Source organism: Anolis carolinensis, unplaced genomic scaffold, assembly GCF_035594765.1.
Source record: "Anolis carolinensis isolate JA03-04 unplaced genomic scaffold, rAnoCar3.1.pri scaffold_8, whole genome shotgun sequence".
In the NCBI taxonomy this organism is placed as follows: domain Eukaryota; kingdom Metazoa; phylum Chordata; class Lepidosauria; order Squamata; family Dactyloidae; genus Anolis; species Anolis carolinensis.
In genome coordinates this window covers 7,061,172-7,080,023 of record NW_026943819.1, presented here as the reverse complement: position 1 = coordinate 7,080,023, position 18,852 = coordinate 7,061,172, and the positions used below count along the sequence as shown (strand labels likewise).

Below are 18,852 nucleotides of genomic sequence, written 5' to 3'. Positions count from 1 at the left end.
ATAGAATAATAATAGAATGATATCATATATATATATATATATATATATATATATAAAATGTAATGTGCATAATTCCCATGGAGTAAACAACAAAACCACTGGACCAAATCACACCAAATTTGGCCACAAAAGACATTAGTCATCCAATCAATCTGCATGCGGCAGCGTGTCAGGAAAAATGGCTAGACGTGTCAGTGCTGACACGCGTGTCATAGGTTGGCCATCACTGCTTTAGGCATTCGGAGAATAATAGAAAGACTGGTCATTGTCTGTTGCCTTTTTCCAAGGGAAACAAGGCTGGTTTCTCCCCAGTTCCATCTTTTGCAACAGACTAGAGGCAAAGGCTGTGATTTTTAGGTGTTAGGTTCTATACATTTTTTATATACTGTATATACTCGTGTATAAGCCTAGTTTTTCAGCCCTCTTTTTAAGACTGAAAAAGCCCCCCTCGGCTTATACTTGGGTGAGGGTCCTGGTTGGCTTATATTTGAGTCAGCTTATAATTGAGAATATATGGTACATTTATTATTTTTCTCTATTATTATTGGTATTATTACATTTACAGTAGAGTCTCACTTATCCAACACTCGCTTATCCAACCTTCTGGATTATCCAAGCCATTTTTGTAGTCAATGTTTTCAGTATATCATGATATTTTGGTGCTAAATTCATAAATACAGTAATTACTACATAGCAATACTGTGTATTGAACTACTTTTTCTGTCAAATTTGTTGTATGTTTGGTGCTTAATTTGTAAAATCATAACCTAATTTAATGTTTAATAGGCTTTTCCTTAATCTCTCCTTATTATCCAACATATTCACTTATCCAAGCTTCTGCTGGCCCGTTTAGCTTGGATGAGTGAGACTCTACTGTACTGTATATACTCGAGTATAAGCCAACCCGAATATAAGCCAAGGCACCTAATTTTACCACAAAACTTTACCACAAAAAACTGAAATTTATTTATTTCTGAAATTTACCCACCCTCGGCTTATATTGGAGTCAATGTTTTCCCAGTTTTTTTGTGGTAAAATTAGGTGCCTCAGCTTATATTCGGGTTGGCTTATACTCGAGTATACACAATATATAGAATTGATGTTCTGATTGCAGCAAATCCAGTTAGGACTATATTACAGTATAATATACAGGATTCAACTTCAGGTCTTCCTCATTCAATATATGAAATTTTTCAACTCCAAGGTGGTGGAATGTTGTCTCCTGCAAAGCAGTTGCATTTCTTATAATGTAGCAAATCATGTCAAGTCTCTTGGGCCATTTGGAAATACAGTAGAGTCATTATTCTCATCTTTTTCAATGTAAATATGCTTATGTATCCTTTTAATAATAATAGAGTAAAATAATGCATGTAATAATAATAATAATAATAATAATAATAATAATAATAATAATAAATACAGGATAATAATACATGTAATAATAAATAGAGTAAAATAATAAATGCAATAATAACAATAAGAAAATCAGAGTGAAATAATAAATGTATTAGTAATAAAAATAGAGTAAAATAAATGTAATAGTAGCAACAATAATAGAGAAAAATAATACAGCAGAGTCTCGCTTATCCAATGTAAACGGGCCAGCAGAACGCTGGATAAGCGAAAATGTTGGATAATAAGGAAGGACTAAGGAAAAGCCTATTAAACGTCAAATTATGATTTTACAAATTAAGCACCAAAACATCATGTTTGACAACAAGTCTGCCACTTGTTTGGGAGTGTGACAGCACTTGTGTTGTTGTTGGGTGTGTTGGCCCATTGTGTGTTGCCGCCGAGAGAAACGGCTGTGGATCCGGGCAGGAGTAAGACTGCATTGGATAATACAGATTGTTGGATAAGTGAGACTCTACTGTACTGTAAACTTTTTTATTACCTGCCTTTTTCTCTTGCTCTCTCAATGCAGAGCCAATGAAGAAATTGCTCAGGTGCGCAACAAGGCCAAAGCTGAGAGTGCAGCGCTCCATGCCGGACTCCGGAAAGAACAGATGAAGGTGGAATCATTAGAGAGAGCCCTCCAGCAAAAGGTGAAAATCTACCTGATTCCTTTATACTGAAGTTCCATTTCCATGATGGTTGTGCCATGCAAAACAGTACATTCATACGTGTTGTTGAAGGCTTTCATGGCTGGAATCACTGGGTTGCTTTGAGTTTTCAAGCTATGACAAGGTCACTAGATAGATAGATAGATAGATAGATAGATAGATAGATAGATAGATAGATAGGAATATGCACACATGCTTTGGGTAGCATAGGGAAGGGTTAACACCCCTGTAGTGTTTGTTTTGCTGTCCCTGTGAGAAACGAATTTTGGAAAATTTGACTTGTTGTGGAAACAAGAATTGGAGATACAGCTTCACCGGAGACCCTTTCCCCCCATAATACGAAGGTTATCCAGAAAGTAGATTATGTTTTGGAATTAAAAATGAACAAAGTATAGGAAAAAACATTTTGAAGGTCACGCCCAAATACCACTTCTCAACATAAAGGTAAAGGTTTCCCCTGACGTGAAGTCCAGTCGTTACCAACTCTGGGGGTTGGTGCTCATCTCAGTTTCTAAGCCAAAGAGCCAGCGTTGTCCATAGACACCTCCAAGGTCATGTGGCCGGCATGACTACATGGAGCACCGTTACCTTCCCGCCTGAGCAGTACCTATTGATCTACTCACATTTGCATGTTTTAGAACTGCTAGGTTGGCAGGAGCTGGGGCTAACAGGGGCGCTCATTCCGCTCCCGGGATTTGAACCTGGGACCTTTTGGTTCTCAACATAGTCGCCATTCAAATCTAGGCATTTATCATAATGAATGAGCTTGGCAACTCCTTCCCCACAAAATTCTGCTGCTTGTGTCCTCAAATAATAATAATAATAATAATAATATAATAAAACTTTATTTATACCCCGCCACCATCTCCCCGAGGGGACTCGGGGTGGCTTACATGGGGCAGAGGCCCAAACAACATAGGACAAAACATAGGCAACATAATACAAATCACACTATAAAAAGATAAAACAGTAATACAATATATCAATTAAAACAAAAATACAGGATCAACCAGCCAGTCACCCCTCCCCACAGCTGCGCATCGTCGCCAAAATAAATAATAATAATAATAATAATAATAATAATAACTTTATTTATACCCCGCCACCATCTCCCCAACGGGGACCCGGGGCGGCTTACATGGGGCCATGCCCAGAACAATACAATATAACAAAATATAAATAAAACAACAAATCATAACGCAAAACGCTGCGTTGAGGATGCAAGCGGCAGAGTTTTGTGGGGAAGAAGTTGCTAAGCTCATTCATCGCTATGATAAGTGCCTAGATTTGAATGGCGACTATGTTGAGAGGTGGTATTTGGGTCTGGCTTTCAACTGCATATGGTAAATGTTTCCTCCTATACTTTGTTCATTTTTAATTCCAAAACGTAATCTACTTTCTGGATAACCCTCGTAATAACTCTTCCAGAAGTGGATTTCCCTTTCTAGGGGTAGATTTTTCTCTCACTTCCTGTTGTCTGAGCTCCGTTCTTAACTATAAATCACTTGTAAGTTGGATGTTTATAACTCGGGGGTGGCCTGTACATGTTTAATTTAAGTTCCCATTGGCTGTGATGACACAGGAACTGGGGCAGGCCCCTTTTTGAAAGCACTGCTCTTTCTTCTCCTTTTTCAGAATCAGGAAATAGAAGAGCTGACGAAAATCTGCGACGAGCTGATTGCCAAGCTGGGAAAGGCTGACTGATTTGTCTCCACCACCCGGAGCGCCATTGCTTCCCGTTGTCTGTCCGCACTTCCAAGCAAGCGCCTTGCCTTATTTTTTTCCACAAAGAATCTCTCCTTCCTTCGCCCCAGCAGAGAGAAAAGCACATGCCTCTTCCGTGTCCACAGACCCAGGTTCTGCCTTGTCCTTGGTCTCCGGTTTTGTCCTGGTGCCAATTCATCCCATTTTTATTTGCATTTATTTGGTAGTCCTGACTTTATGGTCCCAAGAGGTATTAAGAAGGGCTGTGTCTCAGCATTGTTACTGTATCTGCCGCAGAAAAATGAGGAAACTTGCTCAACAACGGTATTGAGTCTTTGCATAGGTGCCTCCGACAACTGTTGGTTACGTGAAAAATGAGCCATTATTCGCAATATTCGCAGTTTGGAGTCCGGAAGACGGTCACACATTAAAGAGATACGTGGATTTTGGACTAAGGTGTATCTAGGGCACAAGAAGATGTGGCCAGCACAAATAGTAGATTGCACATAAAAATTCCCCACGAAAGTGTATTGGATCCTAGAAGAACTCGGCAGTAGATATGGGCCTTAACATATTGCAAAAAGTTACAGATATCTATATAGTATAAAGGAGGTAAACAAGGGTTGTGTCTGTTAAATCACAGTAATATTGTGCATATATATCCAACAAATATTAATACACAGCAGTGTAGTATTTCTAAAATAGATATTACAGGATTAAATTCTCACAAAGTGTGTACATATAGCAAATCAGTTTGAGTTTAATTCACTCTACTGCTTAAAGCATATAGTGCAGAGATAAGCTTTTACTCATATATGTACAAGTAACAAAATGGTTAGAGTTCAATTCATTCTTTTGCGTCTTTCTATAACAATATTATAGTTGCGCAGTATGCTGCAAGTAGTTGTCTTCTTTTGCTTTCCTGCATATGAAGAGGAGGTTGGTAAGTAGAAATGAGAGAAGTCTCTGATATTATAAATGTTTGTTGTGTCCTTAAAGGATGCACGACAGAGTCCCGGGTTTGTTTTCTTTGTTTCGGGTCAAGCCCTTCTTCAGGTTTTTTTTTTTTAAGGACAATTAGGTTTCAGAGACTCTATATTCTTGTTGAATTCTCGTTCCTACATAAATATCAACAGACAAAAAACAATAGATGTGCCAAAAGGCACCCATACACACAGAATGATAAATAAATGATAATATTATTATTTTACTTGTACATATGTGAGTAAAAGCTTATCCCTGCACTATATGCTTTAAGCAGTAGAGTGAATTAAACTCAAACTGTTTTGCTATATGTACACATTTTGTAAGAATTTAATCCTGTAATATCTATTTTAGAAATACTACACTGCTGTGTATTAATATTTTGTTGGCTATATATGCACAATATTACTGTGATTTAACAGACACAACCCTTGTTTACCTCCTTAACATATTGCACCATTACAGTGCTATGGCTCCACATTGACTTCCATGGAGGCATCATATGGAATTTGTAGTTTAGAACTGGCAGGGAATTTTAAACTACAAATCCCAGGATGGAGACATAGCAGTGGAAATTGAATCATTGTATCGTGGAATAGGGCCCATGGTTGGCAATGTCGAAAGGAAATGCCTGTCTCTTTCCTTGCAAACATATATGGCTGTTTTGTGGCACCGTGAAGTCAGATTTTGTGTCTTCTGTGGTTGAGAATGTGAAGCGCCTTCTCCTATTATGACAGTGCCATAATAAATTGCATAGGCTTCAAGGCTCTTTCAGTGATGGGTTAGCACGTTCACCCTCCTAGAGTTTGCTTCTCAGTTAATGCACTTTATTGCCACGGCACAAGGAGGGTGCACACTTCCCAAAATGTAGGGCCTTCCAAGATAATAATCTTTAGATATTAACGTGCACGAAAAAATGTATCTCCCTCCTGACACAGTTTATGCTGCTGCTCTCACCTCTTTGGAAACTCGCTGGTGGAATAAGGAATATAAACTTCTCCCGTCCTCAGCAACTTTCCGTCTTCCTTGACTTCCTGGAAAGTTTCAAACCTAAAGAAATCCGTCCCACAAGTAGGTTCCGCGAAAGCGGTCATCTGGTTCCTTTCCGTATTAAATACTGCAGTGGTTGTATAAAGATAAGAGATGTAGGGCTGTTATGCGCTTTAGTGAGGTGTCTTTTTCCCTTCTCACATCAGTCCTAAAAGTCCTTTTCCTAATGTGTGGATCCACTGATGAATCACTGGCGCACTTTGATTTCTCAAGCATCAAGGGGTTGTGGAATTCTTACAACATCTCTAGGCCTTTTATATTTAGTTTTTGCATTCTTTGACTGGGTCCAGGTCTGTTTTATATATATATATATCCTGAGTCTGCAGATTCACAAGTGAAACAGAGACTCTAAAGCCATAGGTCTGTGCTCCTTTTGGTTGTGTTTGTAATGGGAGGGTTATGTGCTGCTATTCTGCCTATAGTAAACTTGATACGCACTCCGCTTTACAATCTGGAGTCTGGAGAGCCTCAACTACGTGTGGTTTGTTTCTTTTCCAAGCAAACTTTTCGCCTGCATAGTTCAACAAGCTTACTTTTCCAGCCAGGTCTTCCATCGTACCCACGCCATGACTTCCAGGTGCATGCCTTGATGTGTCTCCTCATCAGATCAACAATATAAACACCTTTCCTTCCGAGGTGAAACAGCAAGCTCGGTTTCTAAGCAAATATATTAATATGCCTGGGGTTAAATGCCTCTGCCAAATGCTTTGCTTCTCTTCCCTTGTTATGCCACTCCTTGCCAGAATTTGTAGGTGTTACTCCTTTGGATTATTTGTTCCCAAAATTGAGAAAACCTGCTGACTAGGAGGTGCTGGGAGTTAGAAAAATTAACATTTGCAAGACCCATTCCTTGCCAGTAATTGGGAAAAAGTCCTCAATGTGTTGAGGATTTTCTGCCAAGTTTTGGGCACCTTTTCTGTATCCCGTTCATCCGGAACGGCATGAAAAGTGCTGGCTATTTTGAGTGCCGTCTTCAACTGAATCCGTCTGGAAATAGGTTGGCAATGGAAGGGGACAGGGTAGATCTTTCTCCTTCTCTGGCAGATTCATACCATAAAAACCAGTTCTTTCAATTAAATGGGAATAACCTTAAGAGTGGTCTATAGGCACTCCCCAATGTTTCTTTCAAAAGATGCTTCGGAAGCCATTGCATTCAAATAAAAGCCTCCCCAAAACGAAACCATCACATCCAGAAGTGCATTTAGCCCTTTTTTGCTCTCTTTCAGTTGAAGTTTATCCAAAACTTAATTTTTTTAGTGGAAATGACTTCCAGTTATGACACACATTTCATTGGGCTACTGCAAGTTGCCTGTTTTAGTTCTAGATATTAGGAAAATATTTTGGAGGATTATAATCCTTGTAACAGCAGATTGTCTTGCAATTTATAGTCCAAACATAACCGATCCAAGTTCTACCATGTATAAAAGCCGAAAGCTGGCTTTCAGAAATCGGGCTGGCATTGCTGCAGATTTTGGCAATAGCTATTGAATCTGGACTGATGGCAAAATATACTTCACTGTCAGATTGGTCCAGGATTCATTGAAGCAATGCTTTTTGGCACATCACCGCAGCTGAGCCGCCCTTCAGGAACCACAACACCCTCCAGATGTGTTGGACTATAACTCCCATTATCCCTTTTACTGGCTTACGTTCCAATGCACCCAAAAGTTGCCAAGCCTAGGTATTTTGACTCTATCCTCCTTTCTTGAGTTCTGTGATCCAAATACCGTCCATATTCCGGATTTCCTTTGCTGTGTATCTGGAGATTGCATTCCCATACAGTTGTGCCAAATTCTCTCTTTATTTTTGTGTGCCTCTTGCGCCTGCTGCTGAAATGTGGCAGAAGATTCCTAAGGAATGACATTCTTAACTATAATTATGGTTATTATAGTTCGTGCAGATATTGAGTATACAAATATATAAATATATATAATGTCTATATATAATGGTTATAGTTCTATATAGTGGGTGTGGTATGTGTGCGTGTGTGGTTTCAGTCTGTAGAATTCATGGCCAAACGGCACACTTTCCAGGTCGGTCCGTCCTTATTTTCTGTTGCTTTTGCCTATCTATAATCTTTGCAAGGCACTTGGAAAAAGGACCATTGGCTGCCCTATTTACAGTGGGTTTAAAGCCCAGATTTAACTTAATAAACATAATGTCAGCCAAACATACCTGGCTCAGTGGTTCTATCATGCAATGACTGGATCCAGACAAGAAACCCAGATCCATTTGGATTACGGTAAACACCCCCGAAAACATTTCACCTTGACATGACTGTATTTTTTATTTTCCCGTGCCATCCGACAAGTAACCTCCAACCTTTACGCATTTGATATGTATGACAATTTCCCTTTTCTATGTCAGGTCAAAATTTGTAAGAGTTATACTCCCACAAATAAGATTGCTATAATGATTACTAATATATTTTTTTCCATGTCCCATTGCCTGAATAAAAATAATGTGTTTCCAGCTGGGGTGTTGTTTTTTTCTCTTGTCTGGTGGAAATATAGTTGCTAAAACTTACTCACTGCTTCCTTCTGGAATAAAATTTAGGAAGGCTTCCCTATTTGAGATTTTCAGCCCTTCCAGCTGAAAGGCACCAAATTGACAAAGTGATAAAAAAATCCTATATATTAATTGACTAGCTTGGGTTCCCGGTGTTGCCTGGGTTATTAGAGAAAGTCAGTTTTTAATTATACAAAATGCATAAGGTTGTAAGTGAACTACAACTGACATCATACAACCGAGAAACCCCATCAGTACTTAAAGTTTATGTTGGGCAAGTTTGCTCTCATTCAGGCATGGGCAAACCAAGGCCAGAGCTTATCGATACTATAGAATGTATGCAATTGGGACGCACTTGAAGTGCAATGGCTCAATGCTATGTAGTCCTAGGAGCTGTAGTTTGGTGAGATATTGGGTGCACTCCATTGTAGAATTAATACAGTTGGACTCTGCTTGGAGTGCAATGGCTCAGTGCTATACAGGCCTGGGATCTGTGGTTTGGTGAGATATTGGGTGCACTTCCATTGTAGAATGAATGCAGTTGGACACTTCCTGAAGTCCAGTGGCTCAGTGCTATGCAGGGCTGGGAGTTGTAGTTTGGTGAGATACTGGGTGCAACTCCATTGTAGAATGAATGCAGTTGGACACTCCTTGGAGTGCAATGGCTCAGTGCTATGCAAACCTGGGAGCTGTAGTTTGGTGAGGTATTGGGTGCACTCCATTGTAGAATTAATACAGTTGGACACTCCTTGAAGTGCAATGGCTCAGTGCAATGCAGTCCCGAAAGTTATAGTTTGGTGAGTATTTGGGTGCAACTCCATTGTAGAATGAGTGCAGTTGGACACTTGTTGAGTACAATGGCTCAGTGCTATGAAGGCCTGGGATCTGTAGTTTTGTCAGATATTGGGTGCACCTCTACTGTTGAATACTCCTTGAAGTGCAATGGCTCAATGCTGTGCCGTTCTGGGAGCTGTAGTTTGGTGAGGTATTGGATGCACTCCATTGTAGAATTAATACAGTTGGACACTCCTTGGAGTGCAATGGCTCAGTGCTATGCAGGCCTGGGATCTGTAGTTTGGTGAGATATTGGGTTCACCTCCCTTGTTGGACAATCCTTGAAATGCAATGGCTCAATGCTATGCTGTTCTGGGAGTTGTAGTTTAGTGAGATACTAAGTTCACCTCCATTGTAGAATGAATGCAGTTGGACACTCATTAAAGTGCCATGCCATCCTGGGAGTTGTAGTTTGGTGAGTATTTGGGTGCACCTCCATTGTAGAATGAATGAAGTTGGACACTCCTTGAAGTGTAATGGTTGAGTGCTATGCAGTCCTGGGAGTTATAGTTTGGTGAGTATTTGGGTACACCTCCATTGTAGAATGAATGCAGTTGGACACTCATTAAAGTGCCATGCCATCCTGGGAGTTGTAGTTTGATGAGTATTTGGGTGCACCTCCATTGTAGAATGAATGAAGTTGGACACTCCTTGAAGTGCAAGAGCTCAATGCTATGCCATCCTGGGATCTATAGTTTGGTGAGATACTGGGTGCAACTCCCTTGTAGAATGAATGCAGTTGGACACTCATTAAAGTGTCATGGGTCAGTGCTATGCAGTCCTGGGAGCTGTAGTTTGGTGAGGTATTGGGTGCATCCCTTGAAGTGCAATGGCTCAGTGCTATGCAGTCCTGGGAGCTGTAGTTTGGTGAGGTATTGGGTGCACCCCTTGAAGTGCAATGGCTCAGTGCTATGCAGTCCTGGGAGCTGTAGTTTGGTGAGGTATTGGGTGCACCTCCCCTGTTGGACACTCCTTGAAGTCCAATGGCTCGGTGCAATGCAGTCCCAGGAGTTATAGTTTGGTGAGTATTTGGGTGCACCTCCATTGTAGAATGAGTGCAGTTGGACACTCTTTAAGTGCAATAGCTCAGTGCTATGCAGTCCTGGGATCTGTAGTTTGGTGAGATACTGAGTGCAACTCCATTGTAGAATGAATGCAGTTGGACACTCATTAAAGTGTCATGGCTCAGTGCTATGCCATCCTGGGATCTGTAGTTTGGTGAGATATTGCGTTCACCTCCCCTGTTGGACACTCCTTGAAGTGCAATAGCTCAGTGCTATGCAGGCCTGGGATCTGTAGTTTGGTGAGTTACTAGGTGCACCTCCATTGTAGAATGAATATATTTGGACACTCCTTGAAGTGCAATAGCTCGATGCTATGCCATCCTGGGATCTATAGTTTGGTGAGATACTGGGTGCAACTCCATTGTAGAATGAATGCAGTTGGACATTAATTAAAGTGCCATGCCATCCTGGGAGTTGTAGTTTGGTGAGTATTTGGGTGCCCTTCCAATGTAGAATGAATGCAGTTGGACACTCCTTGAAGTGCTATGCAGGCCTGGGATCTGTAGTTTGGTGAGATATTGGGTGCACCTCCCCTGTTGGACACTCCTTGAAGTGCAATAGCTTAGTGCTATGCAGGCCTGGGATCTGTAGTTTGGTGAGATACTGGGTGCAACTCCATTGTAGAATGAATGCAGTTGGACACTCATTAAAGTGCCATGGCTCAGTGCTATGGCGTTCTGGGAGTTGTAGTTTGGTGAGTATTTGGGTCCACCTCCATTGTAGAATTAATACAGTTGGAGCAGAGGCGGTCCAACCATAAGGCGAACTAGGCATTTGCCTGTGGCGCCATCGACCCGGGGGCACCATCGTCCTGGGAGGAGGGCACCACTCTCCGCCTCCTTCTCCTTCAGGTCTCCTGGCGGCCGCGCTGGGCCTCCCACTGCCCGTGCTGGGCCTTCCGGCCTTCACACCACGGGAGCCCACCTTTGGGACCTTCAGAGATTGTGAGGTCTGTGGGAACTTGGAAGCTAGGTATGTGGGGTTTATATATCTGTAGAAAGTCCAGGGTGGGAGAAAGAAGTCTTCTTTGAAGCAGGTGTGAATGTTGTAATTAATCACCTTGATTAGCATTTAATGGCCCTGTGGCTTCAAGGCCTGGCTTCTTCTTGCCTGGAAGAATCTTTTTTTGGGAGGTGTTAGCTGTCCCTGATTGTTTACTGTCTGGATTTCTTCTGTTTTCAGAGTGTTGTTGTTTATTTATTGTCCTGATTTTAGAGATTTTTTTAAATACTGAGGGCTATCTGGGTTATCTAAGTCCACACTGCTCTATATCCCTGTTCAATGTTTAGTGCTAAATTCGCAAATATAGTCATTCCTACATAAAATTACCATGTATTGAACTGCTTTTTCTATTGATTTGTTGTAAAACATGATGTTTTGGTGCTTAATTTGTAAAATCATAATGTAATTTGATGTTTAATAGGCTTTTCCTTAATCCTTCCTTATTATCCAACATTTTCACTTATCCAACGCTTTTATTTTTCAGTGATTGGTTTGGGGGGGGGGGGGGGCGCCAAAATTCTGTTCGCCTACACTTGAAAAACACCTAGGGCCGGCTCTGAGTTGGAGACTCCTTGAAGTAGAATGGCTCAGTGCTATGCAGTCCTGGGATCTGTAGTTTAGTGAGTTACTAGGTGCAATTCCATTGTAGAATGAATGCAGTTGGACACTCATTAAAGCGCCATGCCATCCTGGGATCTGTAGTTTGGTGAGTATTTGGGTGCACCTCCCCAGTTGGACACTCCTTGGGTGCAAGGCTCATTGCTATGCAGTCATCTCTGGGAAGAAAAGTTTCAACCCCTCCCGATGATTTTCCCCCCTGGCTATAGGCCTGGAGAACTACAACTCCCAGGGCGCGATAGCCGTGAGAACCAGTGAAGTTCCAGCGGGGACAAACCCGCCTCCTTGTCCCCGTGCGGATGCAGCTGAGACCGATGGGCGAGAGGCGGGCGAGGCGGGCTCCCTCCTCCCCTTTGGGGCTGGCTTTGGCGAAGGGGAAGCGGGACGAACCCGGAAAAAAAGAGGAGGCGCCGGCAAAGGAGGAGGAGGAGGAGGAGGAGGAGGAAGGAGGAGAAGAAGAAGGCCCGCCGGCCGAAGGGTGAGTTTGGAGAAGCGGAGGGAAGGAAGGAAGGAAAGAAAGGGGGGGGGGGGGGATGATGGGCGCTGCGCCTCCAAGGAGGAAGAGCACAACCTTTGAGCCTTTCTGGACTCCCCTAACTCCCAGGCTCTTGCAAAGTCGGCTCTCCTTTGGGGGAAAGGGAGAGGTCCTTTGTGGACTACAGCTCCCAGCATCCTGCAAAGGAGAGTCTCTCTTTGGAGAGGAGACCCTTTGAGAGGAGACTCTTTTAGGAATGCAGCTCCTAGCATCCTGAAGAGTAATGCCTTCTAGGGTGACGGTGAGACCCTTTTGGACTACAGCTCCCAGTATGTCGCAGAGTAGAGTCTCTCTTTGGAGAGGAGACTCTTTGTGGACTACAGCTCCCACCATCCTGCATAGTACAGTCTTAGAGGGAAAAAGAGACCCCTTTTAGACTACAGCTCCCAGAATCCTGCAGAGTAGAGTCTCTCTTTGGAGAGGAGACTCTTTGTGGACTACAGCTCCCAGCATCCTACAGATTAGAGTCTTTCTTTGGAGAGGAGACCCTTAAGAGGCGACTCTTTTAGGAATACAGCTCCCAGCATCCTGAAGAGTAATGTCTTCTAGGGTGACGGTGAGACCCTTTTGGACTACAGCTCCCAGTATGTCGCAGAGTAGAGTCTCTCTTTGGAGAGGAGACTCTTTGTGGACTACAGCTCCCACCATCCTGCATAGTACAGTCTTAGAGGGAAAAAGAGACCCCTTTTAGACTACAGCTCCCAGCATCCTGCAGATTAGAGTCTGTCTTTGGAAAGGAGACCCTTTGTGGACTGCAGTTCCCAGCATCCTGCAGATTAGAGTCTGTCTTTGGAAAGGAGACCCTTTGTGGACTGCAGTTCCCAGCATCCTGCAGATTAGTCTCTCTTTGGAGAGGAGACCCTTTGTGGACTACAGCTCCCAGCATCCTGCAGAGGAGAGTCTCTCTTTGGAGAGGAAGGAATACAGCTTCCCCAAATCCTGCAGAGGAGAGTCCCTTTTCGGTGAAGAGAACCTTTTAGGACTACAGCTCTCCTGGCATCCTGCATAGCACAATCTTAGAAGGAAGGAGAGACCCCCTTTTAGACTACAACTCCCAGTATCCTGCGGAGTAGAGTCTCTCTTTGGAGAGGAGACCCTTAAGAGGTGACTCTTTTAGGAATACAGCTCCCAGCATCCTGTAGAGTAATGCCTTCTAGGGCGAGTAGCAGTTTCTAGTATCCTGTTGAGTAGGTGTAGGTGAGACCCTTTTGGACTATAGTTCCCAGTATCTTGCGGAGTAGAGTCTGTCCTTGGAGAGGAGACCCTTTGTGGACTACAGCTCCCACCATCCTTCATAGTACAGTCTTAGAGGGAAAAAGAGACCCCTTTTAGACTACAGCTCCCAGAATCCTGCAGAGTAGAGTCTCTCTTTAGAGAGGAGACTCTTTGTGGACTACAGCTCCCAGCATCCTACAGATTAGAGTCTTTCTTTGGAGAGGAGACCCTTAAGAGGCGACTCTTTTAGGAATACAGCTCCCAGCATCCTGTAGAGTAATGCTTTCTAGGGTAAGTAGCAGTTCCTAGCATCCTGTTGAGTAGGTGTAGGTGAGACCCTTTTGGACTACAGCTCCCAGCATCCTGCAGATTATTGTCTCTCTTTGGAGAGGAGACCCATTGTGGACTACAGCTCCCAGCATCCTGCATAGTACTGTCTTAGAGGGGAAAAGAGACCCCTTTTAGACTACAGCTCCCAGTATCCTGCGGGGTAGAGTGTCTTTAGAGAGGAGACCCTTTGTGGACTACAGCTCCCAGCATCCTGCAAAGGAGAGTCTCTCTTTGGAGAGGAGACTCTTTGTGGACTACAGCTCCCAGCATCCTGCAGAGTAGTCTCTCTCTTTGGGGAGGAGACCCTTGAGAGAAGACTGTTTCAGGAATACAGCTCCCAGCATCCTGTAGAGTAGTGTCTTCTAGGGTGATGGTGAGACCCTTTTGGACTACAGATCCCAGTAGGTTGCAGAGTAGAGTCTCTCTTTGGAGAGGACACCCTTTGTCGACTACAGCTCCCAGCATCCTGCAGATTAGAGTCTCTCTTTGAAGAGGAGACCCTTGAGAGGAGACTCTTTTAGGAATACAACTCCCCAAATCCTGTAGAATAGAGTCACTCTTTGGGGAAGAAAACCTTTTAGGATTATAACTCCCAGCATCCTGCATCGTAGAGTCTTTTAGGGGGAAAGAGAGACCCTTTTTGAAGTATCCTGCAGAGCAGAGTCTCTCTTTGGTGAAGGCAACCATTTAGGATAACAATTCCCAGCATCCTGCAAAGTAGAGTATTTGAGGGACGGAGAGAACCCTTTTGGACTACTACTCCCAGCATCCTGCAGAGTCCCAGAATCTTGGAGACTGCTCCTAAGACTGCACACAAAAATGCATTGATGTTCAATAGACACTTATACATATAGCCTGAAGGTAATGATGTACATCATACAACGTTATCAACAATTTTGATAATTTTGTATATGGAACCATAAGAAAGCAAAGCTCTCATTGTGTTGTCAAAGGCTTTCCTGGCCAGAATCCCTGGGTCCAGAAGCACTCTCTCCTGACGTTTCGCCCACATCTATGGCAGGCATCCTCAGAGGTTGTGAGGCCGGTTGGAAACTCGGCAAGTAGGGTTGATATATCTATGGAATAATGTCCAGGGAGGCAAGTGTGAATGTTGCAATTGGCCACCTTGATTAGCATTGAATGGTCTTGCAACTTCAAGACCTGACTGCTTCCTGCCTGGGGGAAATCCTTTGTTGGATTCTCATTCTCTCAGCTACCCATGATTTTGGATAATTTTGGGATAAGTTCCGGATAAGGGATGCTCAACCTGTTTTAGATACCTGCTTGCATAATATCCAAAACATTTCGTATCTGGAGTAATGAAGACCCCCCATTGACTGCATTATAATGGACAGTGTCGATTATAATTGAATTGCATTGAAGTGACCTATATAGGTCTACGCTGCCATATAATTGCATTCAATGCAGCTAAACTGCATTCTGAAACTGGATGATAAGGCAGTGTCGATGGGGCCGAAGGAGGTTTATACATTCCATGCACCTTGAATTTAATGAAATAGGGGAAGGTATCGCTATAATAAATTTTCATGCTCTAATATTGAGTTCGCTTGTGGAATGCCGCTGAAGTCTATAGGTGCATCTCCACTGTCGGATGAATGCTGTTTGAACCCACTTTAAATGCTATAGAATCGTGAAAGCTGAACGCCTTTAGCCTTCTCTGGTGCCTCCCCAAACTACAACTCCTAGGATCCCATAACATTGAGCTACGGCACTTAAGGGAGCCCCCGGTGGCGCAGCGAGTTAAACCGCTGAGCTGCTGAACTTGCCGACCGAAAGGTTGCCAGGTTCGAATCCAGGGAGCAGAGTGAGCGCCCGCTATTATTATTAATAATAATAATAATAATAATAATAATAATAATTTTTTTCGTGTCAGGAGCAACCAGAGTTGCTTCTGGAGTGAGAGAATTGGCCGTCTGCAAGGACGTTGCCCAGGGGACACCCGGATGTTTTGATGTTTTACCATCCTTGTGGGAGGCTTCTCTCATGTCCCCGCATGGAGCTAGCGCTGATAGAGGGAGCTCATCCACGCTCTCCCCGGGTGGGATTCGAACCTGGCAGCCTTCACGTCAGCAACCCAACCTTCAAGTCAGAAGGCTTTTATCCCCTAGGCCATTGGAGGCTCCTATAATAATAAAACTATAATAATAATAAAACTTTATTTATACCCCACCACCATCTCTCCGCGGGGACTCAGGACGGCTTACATGGGGCAGAGGCCCAAATAACATAAGGACAAAATAAAATCAACATAATACAAATCACAATATAAAAAAGATAAAACAGTAATATGAACAAGAGTATTGTAACAGTTAAAGCCAATCAATTAAAACAACAATACAAGGATAAAAAATTGCCTTTAAAACACATAAATGATAAGGTAAAGGTAAAAGTTTTCCCCTGACGTTAAGTCCAGTCGTGACCGACTCTGGGGGTTGGTGCTCATGTCCATTTCTAAGCCGAAGAGCCAGCGTTGTCCATAGACACCTCGAAGGTCATGTGGCCACTGGCATGACTGCATGGAGCGTAAGACCATAATAAATACAGGATACATTATTAAAAACCCTCTGGGGCTGATTAGTTGTTAGCCCCAGCTTCTGCCAACCTAGCAGTTCGAAAACATGCAAATGTGAGTAGATTGATAGGTACCACTCTGGCGAGAAGGTAATGGCACTCCATGCAGTCATGTCAGTGGCCACATGTCCTTGGAGGTGTCTACGGACAACGCCGGCTCTTCGGATGAGCACCAACCCCCAGAGTCAGACATGACTAGACTTAACGTCAGGGAAAAACCTTTACCTTTACCTATCGCACTAAAAGTGGGGTCAAACAGCATCTGTTCTACAGTGTAGATGCACCTTCTGTCTTTTGAAGCATCCTTCTCAATCCTCCTCTTTCCTTGACATTGCATTGCCCAGACTGGAAACTTCCCATATGCATGGCTTTGTGGAGCAGCTCTGCATTGGAACCCTTCCTATGAAAGTCAATGTTGATGTAATGCGGTGCAAATTGTGAATGGGCAGATACTAGGTTAGATTTCGACTTGCCAACAAACTGGCTTGGCTACTTTGGCCAGAAGCGTCTTCACACCAAGCACTCATTTGCAACCAGAAATTATAATATTGGTTCCCTTTTCCAGGGGTGTTGGGAAGCATGTTCACTGAGGGTGTGTTTAAAGTTTAAACCCTTTGAAAGCACAATTTGTTCTTGAAGTATATTAGCTTAGGAGTGGAATAAGCACCCTGAGGGTCATAGGATGAACTGGATCAAAATGAGTAGAGAATAAAGTTTGGGTGCCTCCACACTGTAGGGTTATTGCAGCGTGAAACCACTTGAATTCGATGCTATGAAACCTGGATGCTACAGTTTTATAAAGTTTGGGCGGCACCAGCAGATATTGTCACAGAAATGGAAGGATTCAGCAACACCAACCATGAAGGAATAGATGGCAAAATTAATAAATACTGTATATACTCGAGTATAAGCCTAGTTTTTCAGCCCTTTTTTTAAGACTGAAAAAGCCCCCTTGGCTTATACTCGGGTAAGGGTCCTGGTTGGCTTATATTTGGGTCAGCTTATACTCGAGAATATATGGTACATTTATTATTTTTCTCTATTATTATTGGTATTATTACATTTATTATTTTTCTCTATTATTGTTGCTACTATTACATTTATGTTTCTCTATTATTATTATTATTATTATTATTATTATTATTACTACTACAGTGGAGTCTCACTTATCCAACATTTACTTATCCAACATTCTGGATTATCCAACACATTTTTGTAGTCAACGTTTTCAATACATCGTGATATTTTGGTGCTAAATTCGTAAATACAGTAATTACTACATAGCATTACTGCATATTGCACTACTTTTTCTGTCAAAATTGTTGTATAACATGACATTTTGGTGCTTAATTTGTAAAATCATAACCTAATTTGATGTTTAATAGGCTTCTCCTTAATTTCTCCTTATTATCCAACATATTCGCTTATCCAACATTCTGCCGGCCTGTTTATGTTGGATAAGTGAAACTCTACTGTATAATTATTATTACATTTATTATTAAACTCTGATATTATTATTATTGCATTTATTATTTTACTCTCTTTATTCTTACATGTATTATTTTCCTGTATTTATTATTATTATTATTACATGTATTATTTTACTCTATTATTATTAAAAGGATACATAAGCACATTTACATTGAAGAAGATGAGAATAATGATTTGATCAGAGTTGGACAGTCTTATCTTAAATAACAGTTTTACGTAAATATTCAAAAACATTTAACCTACTGATGCCTCAATTAATGTAATTTTATTGGGATCTATTTTTATTTCTGAAATTTACTACTCTCGGCTTATACTGGAGTCAATGTTTTCCCAGGGTTTTTTGTGGTAAAATTAGGTGCCTCGGCTTATATTCGGGTTGGCTTATACTTGAGTATATACAGTATCTCCTATATTGACAACTATACTTGTCGAAGGCTTTCATGGTCGGAATCACTGGGTTGCTGTGAGTTTTCTGGACTGAATGGCCATGTTCCAGAAGCATTCTCTCCTGACATTTCACCCACATCTGTGGCAAGGATCCTCAGAGGTTAAGAGGCTTGTTGGAAACTAGGCAAGTACTATTTATATATCTGTGGAATAATGTCCAGGGTGGGAGAAAGAACTCTTGTCTGTTTGAGGTAACTGTGAATGTTGCCATTGGCCAGCTTGATTAGCATTGAATGGCCTTGCAGCTTCAAAGCCTGGATGCTTCCTGCCTGGGGGAATCCTCCCTTGCCTAGTTTCCAAAAGACATCTGAGGATGCTTGCCATAGATGTGGGCGAAACGTCAGGAGAGAATGCTTCTAGAATATGGCCATACAGCCCAGAAAACTCACAGCAACCCGCTGACAAATATTGTTTG

General features: G+C 42.3%; 2 protein-coding genes across 7 annotated transcripts in view; both read left to right on the top strand.

Moving 5' to 3' along the window:
* tacc1 (transforming acidic coiled-coil containing protein 1) overlaps positions 1 to 8,273 on the top strand; it is a 90,229-nt gene extending 81,956 nt beyond the window's left edge. For all 6 annotated transcript variants that reach the window (XM_062961365.1, XM_062961366.1, XM_062961368.1 and 3 more), the window contains 2 exons: positions 1,925 to 2,045; positions 3,699 to 8,273. In XM_062961365.1, coding sequence (XP_062817435.1) covers positions 1,925 to 2,045; positions 3,699 to 3,767 — 190 coding nt within the window. In that variant the 3' untranslated portion in view covers positions 3,768 to 8,273. The remainder of the gene's footprint in view (positions 1 to 1,924; positions 2,046 to 3,698) is intronic.
* A 137-nt stretch (positions 8,274 to 8,410) lies between these two features.
* The window catches only part of plekha2 (pleckstrin homology domain containing A2), a 73,360-nt gene continuing 62,918 nt past the window's right edge, over positions 8,411 to 18,852 (top strand). Inside the window, exon 1 of the mRNA XM_062961369.1 lies at positions 8,411 to 12,305. The gene's annotated coding sequence lies outside the window, so the exon portion shown is untranslated. The remainder of the gene's footprint in view (positions 12,306 to 18,852) is intronic.